This window comes from Cebus imitator, unplaced genomic scaffold (genome assembly GCF_001604975.1).
Source record: "Cebus imitator isolate Cc_AM_T3 unplaced genomic scaffold, Cebus_imitator-1.0 Scaffold117, whole genome shotgun sequence".
NCBI lineage: Eukaryota > Metazoa > Chordata > Mammalia > Primates > Cebidae > Cebus > Cebus imitator.
The window spans coordinates 3,747,848-3,754,981 of NW_016107432.1; the positions used below are offsets into that span (position 1 = coordinate 3,747,848).

At 53.2% G+C, this 7,134-nt stretch overlaps 1 protein-coding gene across 1 annotated transcript; it reads right to left on the bottom strand.

The window, feature by feature from the left end:
* Nucleotides 1–367, bottom strand: LOC108311678 (60S ribosomal protein L36a-like). The gene has a single exon (XM_017539214.2). It carries the CDS (start codon nucleotides 365–367, stop codon nucleotides 47–49), a length of 321 nt encoding a protein of 106 aa, XP_017394703.1. The 3' UTR covers nucleotides 1–46.
* Between the last annotated feature and the right edge of the window lie 6,767 nt (nucleotides 368–7,134).

The following is a 7,134-nucleotide window of genomic DNA, read 5'->3' on the forward strand; positions in this document are numbered from 1 at the left end:
AACATAAACTCAATATTTTATTGTCTTCATAAAAGAAAGATGACACTTAAAACTGGATCACTTGGCCCTTTCTCTTCTTATCTCCTCCCAGTTCAAAATGCTTGCATCTTTTAGTAGCCAGCATTCTCTTAAATCTGCAGTTGGGCTCAACACACTCAAGCCTTAGCATAATCTTCTTTGTAGTTTTAGCTGTTTTCCAGAAAATCGCCTTAGTTTCCCCAGCATAGCCACTGTGCTTCCTGTCATAACACTGCTTTCCCTGGGCATACAGGGGGTCCTTGCCCTTCTTGTGCTGTGTCACTTTGTGGGGTTGATGCTTGCCACACTTCTTACGGAAAGTCCGGTGGGTTTTAGGAATGTTCACCATGTTTGTGTGTGGGTAACCCCCCATATAGGCACCGAGGAATGAGAGCTAAGCAGAACCCTGGCACAGTTAGGGCTTGAGGAATATCTCACTTTATAATGTTACTACTCAGCTATTTCCTTTTATATAATCCTTTACATAATCATATATTAGTTTATAGAAATAGGGCTTGAAGAATCCCTTTATATAATCCTCTATATATAATCATATAATAGTTGATAGTATGAATGCCTAAAGAATATTTCCCTATGTATATACTTATAATTATATCTTAGTTCATAATCGGAGGAATGCCTAGAGTGGACACAGTACAGAGCACGAATTAAGGAATAAGCAGCTTATAATCGAAGGAATGCCTAGAGCAGACACAGTGCAGAGCATGATTTAAGGGAAAACAGTTACACCAGGACAAGAATCCATGGCCCAGGCGGCAGCGTTCAGTATCATAAAGATACCCGCTGGATGGCAGGCTTGGGGCGAGAGCCACTCCTGATAAAGGAGTTGTAGGACCTTGCTCCCGTTCTTGTGGAAGGCTGCCCTCAGAACGGCAATCCACCTTGGTGACTGTGAACTCTATCAGCTCTTGCTGCTGTGCTGCTTAAAAAGCATCTTCCCATAGAACCCACTGGAAGCTGCCAGAAGGTGGCGGTAACCTTGACAGCTCTGTCACTGCTGTGTGACTTAAAGCATCCTCCCATAAATCTTCTTAGAAGTAGTTTTCCATAGACAGAAGTATCGCACACTGCACCCTCTTCACTTCGCACCGCCCACCTTCAAGCCTCGGTGACCTAATGGGGGTGGACCCCTTACTGCACACGGCCCTTGCCTTCATGGGAACGGGCCCCTTGCTGCGCACTGTCCACCTCCTGGCCTAGGTGACCTAATGGGGGTGGACCCCATGTTTTATTGCTCATGACCCTATCACTATCCTTAAAGATGATTTCACTCACTGCCCTGCCCCTTAACCTATGCACAATAAATACTCACGCTTCTGGACATTTGGGGCCTTGCCTGACTCTGCTTATAGGTGGTGTGGTCCCCCGAGCCCAGCTGCATTTTCTTTGTACTTCTGCGTCCTGTCTCTTTATTTCTCGGATCCTGCGCCTCAGCACAGCATAAGACTCACCCCACGACCCTGTGGGGCACTCAGCCTTACATCTGGCTCCCAACGTGCCCTACATTTGTGTGAGTGCCATCAGCACGGAAATACACCTGGCTAATTTTTGTATTTTTAAAAAAAGTTTTGGCTCAAGCCTGTAATCCCAGCACTTTGGGAGGCCGAGGCGGGTGGATCACGAGGTCAAGAGATCGAGACCATCCTGGTCAACACGGTGAAACCCCGTCTCTACTAAAAATACAAAAAATTAGCTGGGCATGGTGGCGTGTGCCTGTAATCCCAGCTACTCAGGAGGCTGAGGCAGGAGAATTGCCTGAACCCTGGAGGCGGAGGTTGCGGTGAGCCGAGATCGCGCCATTGCACTCCAGCCTGGGTAACAAGAGCTAAACTCCGTCACACACACACACACACACACACACACACACACAAAAAAAAGTTTTGTGTTTTTTGTAGAGATGGGGTTTTGCCACATTGCCCAGGCTGGTCTTGAACTTTCGGCCTCAAGCGATCCACCTACCTTGGCCTCCCAAAATGCTGTGATGACAGGCCCCCGGCTCCTTTTTGGATTTCCACTTTGGGAACAGCCAGCCGCCAGGTCATGAGTATACTCAGACAGCCTGTAGAGACGCACATGGGGAAGAACTGAGGGTAATCCATTGTGCAGCAATAGATTACTAAGACAGGATGTGTCTAGAGAATTTGCTCTAGGACACGGTCCCAGTTCCCAGGGCATGGGTCCTGGTGTCTTAGCTGCATACGGAGCCTGTGGGCTGAGAGGGGTTTGGAGCTAGGTCCCAAAGCATTCATATGGGACATTCATGAGGTTAGAATGAGGTCTCTCCACGAAGGCTGGGCCACAGTTCATGTGGCAGTTGCTTCTTGGTAAATCCAGGTGGCCTCATCCTGATCAGGTGTAGCCCGCTCCTCAGCCAAGGACACTGGGACTCTCAGGCTCCCCTGCCCACACTTTCCTCTCCAGGGTCTTCCCTACCAATGATTCCAGCTGTGTTATTGCCCCAGTTCAGTGGGTGCTGCACCCTGGTGCTCTGGCTGGGCTCCATCTCCTGCACATATATTTGCTTTATTTTATTTAATTGTACTTTAAGTTCCGGTATACATGTGCAGAACATGCAGGTTTGTTACATAGGTAAACATGTGCCATGGTGGTTGGCTGCACCTAGACTTGCTTTTTATTTTTTATTTTTACTTTTTGAGACACGGTCTCTCATCCAGGCTGGAGTGCAGTAGCACAGTAATGGCTCACTACAGCCTTGAACTCCCAGGCTCAAGCAATCTGCCTGCCTTGGCCTCTGGAGTAGCTAGGGACTATAGACATATGCCACCATGCTTGCCTAATTTTTTAATTTTTTGTAGAGATGAGGTCTCCCTATGTTGCCCAGGTTGGTCTCCAATTCGGGTTCAAGCCGTCTACCTGCCTGGGCCTTCCAGAGTGCTGGGATTACAGGTGGGAGCTACTGTGCCCAGCCAGATTTGCTTTTTAGATTCTCCTACATTTGTAGGAAAACTGAACTCTGAGTGGAGCCTGGTGATCAGACTGCCCTGGAAATGTAAGATGTTACCATTAGGGGAAACCAGGTCCGGGGTCTCTATGCTCTTCGCAGCTTTTCAGTAAATCTAAAATTATTCCAATAAAAAATAGTAAAACATCTGGTTGGCTGGCAGAAAGGAAGGCAGCCTCCGTCCCTCGTGGCTGTCCCAGGCTGGCTGGGGTGGCGCTCTGGCTGTCCCTATTCAGTCCCTACCTCAGGCTGCCAAAGACGGCCGCCAATCTAGGGGAAGAACTGGCCCAGCGCGCTCCCCAAATACATCGCTGCAGGCACAGCGTTTGGGAAGAACTTTTATTTTCTTCCTTCTTCTGCTGTGGGTTTTAATTTCCCGCCATTTTCATAATTTAAAAATAAGTGCTATTTTAGCACGAAACAATGTTTCTTTAGCCAAAGCCGGAGTGAGTGGGCAGCAACGGCCGCGCGCCCTGCTCTGGGTGGTCCCGACCCCGGGGAAGTCCCTGTGCATAACGGGGGCTTACGGGGGCGGCAGGAGGAAGTCGGGGGCGCGGCACCCAGGCATCGCTTTCCTCCCTCCGAGGGACCCCCAACTTGCAAAATCTGAAGAGCCCAGCTGGGACGGGGTCGCGGGGTGCTCGGGAACCGGGTCTGTGACGGGGCGGGGCCAAGCCGGGGCCTCCTCCGAAGCGAGGCCAGGACTGGGGCGTGGCGGGGGCGTGGTCGAGCGGGCGCCCTGCAGGTGGTGGAGGAGCCCGCGGGCGGCTTCTGCCTAGACCACTGTGCTTGCCCGGCTGTCTCCAGTCCCAGCCCCAACGCCCTGGGGAGGGGGAGAAAGCGTGCACGTGAGCGCCACGCCCAGGGGCCGGCTCTAACCTGACACAAGGTCCTGCAACTAGTTAGAGAGGTGTTGTGGGCTGAATTGTGGCCTCCCCAAAATATGTTCCGAGCCAGGTGCAGTGGCTCATGATTGTAATCCCGGTGCTTTGGGAGGCGGAGGACGATTGCTTGAGTTTAGGAGTTTGAGACCCGTCTAGGCAACATAGGAAGACCCCCCCCCACCTCTCTCTTTAAAAAAGAAAAAACAAACTAAGTTGGTCGTGGTGGTATGGGCCCATAGTTCCAGGTACTCAGGAAGCAGAGGTGGGAGGATCGCTTGAGCCCAGGAGGTCGAGGCTGCAGTGAGCCGTGATCGCGCCATTGCACTTTAGCTTGGGCGACAAAGCTGAGACCTTGTCTCAAAAGAGATATTTCAGGCCCTAACCTGGTATCTGTAAATGCAAGCTCATTTGGAAATAGAATCTTTGCCGACGTAATCAAGATAAGGTAAGGTTATTAGGAAGGCCTCTACTCCAATAGATCTGTGGTCCTCATAAGACAAAACAGACTCGAGCAGATGCCCAAGGCAGAGGCCACGTGACCTAGGAGCCCGGGATCGCAGGTTGCCACCAAAGGATGGAGGCAAGCACCGGAAGCTGCGGAGAGACCAGGGAGGACCCTCTCCAGACCCTCCCACCCTGCTGGTACCATGTTTTCCGGCTGCTAGCCTCCAGAACGATGAGGGCCTTTCTGGTGTTTTGTGGCCCTAAGAAACCGGTACGAGAAGGAACCAGGTACGAGAAGGACCCCCTGGTCCCGTCCAGACGTAGTGTTGCCATCTGGAGATGAACATGAGGCTATGGGGGATGAGGAGGGCTCTGGAGGAAGTTGTCCCTCAGCTAAGAGCTGGCACAGTGAGAGGGGTAAAGTTCAGATTGGTGCTTGCCAAAGGTGGGCATCTGTGGCTCTCCAAGGGGTGACAGCAGTGGGAGTCAGCTCTCAGGCCTGGGGCTCTGCTTGCTTGGGTCGCCTCTCCAAGAAACATCTTTGTGGGGAGATGGATTTCCAGTTGTCCCCAGGACTGAAGCCTGGTCCTGATATGTGGTTTAGTCCCTGCTCTAGTGGAGGTGACCACTGGGACTCAGCCAGGACATGGGCAGGGAAGTGGGGCTCCTCAGCTGGATTTCAGCCCCCATGTCCATCACCCCTACCCAATGGGGACCCCAACTCGGGGGAAGCTTTGCTCACATGGCCCTGAGAAGCCTTGCACTGCTGCCCGTGGGTTCCCAGTGGCTGCAGCTGTCACTCCCATGGGCCGCCCGGGGGACCAATGTGGTCTTCAGGCTGAGTGGGAGCTGGGACACAGCCAGACCTTGGGAAAACTGAGGTTCCAGCCCAGAGAGCATGAGTGGTTAGGGCTAGGAAGGAGTTGTTGGGAAGGCCTCAGGGGAGGCCCTTCTGGCCCTAGCTACAGCTCTTCTTGGACTCTGGGCCTGCTGGGCCTTGCGTTGAGGGCATGGGGACTCCTTCCCTCCCCTCCTTGGAGGCAGGAGCCACCTGGAGTTTGGAAGGCGGGGCAGCTTGAGACTGCCGGTTTCCACTTGGAAGCCCTCTTTATCCAGCCTGGGATGGAGAAAGGCTGGGGTCAGAGTGCACACATCTCCATGGAAACGGCAATGAGCCTGGCCCCTGGGGAACCCCAGCCCTGCTGGGGGATGGGGAGGCTAAACCGGGGCTCAGGGGCCCCTTTGGTAGCAGCCCTTCCTTATAGGGAGGTCCGGGCCAGGAGGTGCCAGACATGTAGCCATGAAGAGCCGCATGGAGGGGAGAGTGGACTCTACCTCCTGGGGCTGTGGGCCCCAAGTAGGCAGTGACTAGAAGGCTGACAGCTGGATACAAAGAAGAGAGGAGAGTTGCAAAGAGATCAAAACAAGGCTCAGCCTGGCTGCGACTGTCCTTCAGTACCCTGCATCACTCTGGGCCCACCCAGGCCGCAGGCCCCCCTCCAGGGGCCCCTGCCTACCTGCCTGCGGCCTGCCCTCCAAGAACTTCTCCCAGCCTTCAGAGACTGGGAAGCAGCCCTGGCCGTCAGAACATCCCAGCAGTCTGCGTGCCCAAACTATTGCTCTGCGGGACTGAAACATCAACAATGGCCCACCCTGGAGTCTCTCAGAAGGGCTCGGACAACGCGCCTGGAAAAGGCGAGCACCTGCAGACAAGGGCCTCCTTTCCCCAGGAACCCAACTGAGGCGTCCACTGTGGACCTCTTCCTTGTTTTTTTTTTTTTTTTTTTTTTTTTAGGCGGAGTTTTTACTCTTTTTGCCTAGGCTGGAGTACAAAGGCACAGTCTTGGCTCACTGCAGCTTCACCTCCTGCGTTCAGGATTCTCATGCCTCAGCCTCCCAAGTAGCTGGGACTACAGGTACCCACCACCATGCCTGGCTAATTTTTGTATTTTTAGTAGAGACGGGGTTTTATCATGTTGCCCAGGCTGGTTTCGAACTCCTGACCTCAGGCCATCTACCCACCTCAGCCTCCCAAAGTGCTGGGAATACAGGCGTGAGCCACCACACCCGGCCCCTTCTTGCTCTTGAGAGCAACACCCACCGTTTGGGGGAGGCCCCTGGTGTGTGGGTTGGGATCAGGGTGCACAGCTGGCCAGACTCACTGCAAGGGGCTTGGGACCCCTGAGAGAGCTTGACTGGGCTCAGGGAGGCTTGTGCTGGGCAGGAAAAGACCAGCCAGCCCCAGAAAACCTTCTTCCAGAAAATCCAAACACACACTTGAATGTTTTGAATACATTTACATGTTGATTGTACTATTCTAAATGCAAATTTTTTGGGAAAAGTAGCCCTAATTCCAAATCTGCAGAATGAAATGAGATGTGGTGGTATTCTTCTTATGCTGAGGGGATTTAAATGGTGTTATGGAGGCAGGCAGTTTCCAGGCCTGTGCCCCAGAGGGATCCAGGGCCTGGAGAGGTACCTGTCCTCTTCCCACAGCCAGAGGGTTTTGACCACTGCCCAGATAGACAGTGGTCTCTGGTGGCCCGAGGTGAGTTCTGGCAGTGACCCTGTGGGGCAGCTTGTCTCCTGGCTGCTGCCCGAGCCTACGCCATGCACAGGACCCAACAAGGCCTCACACGTTGGGTTTGGAGGAAGAATCAACAATTTGGTAATCCCTTCTAGTAGGGATCTGGGGAGGGTTTCCTTGGGCCCCGATGTACTCCGGGCCAGTCGCTGCTCTAGTGGGAAGCAGAGGTATCCTGTGGCTGATCACCTGATCACCAAGGGGGTCTGTTCCTGCAGGTT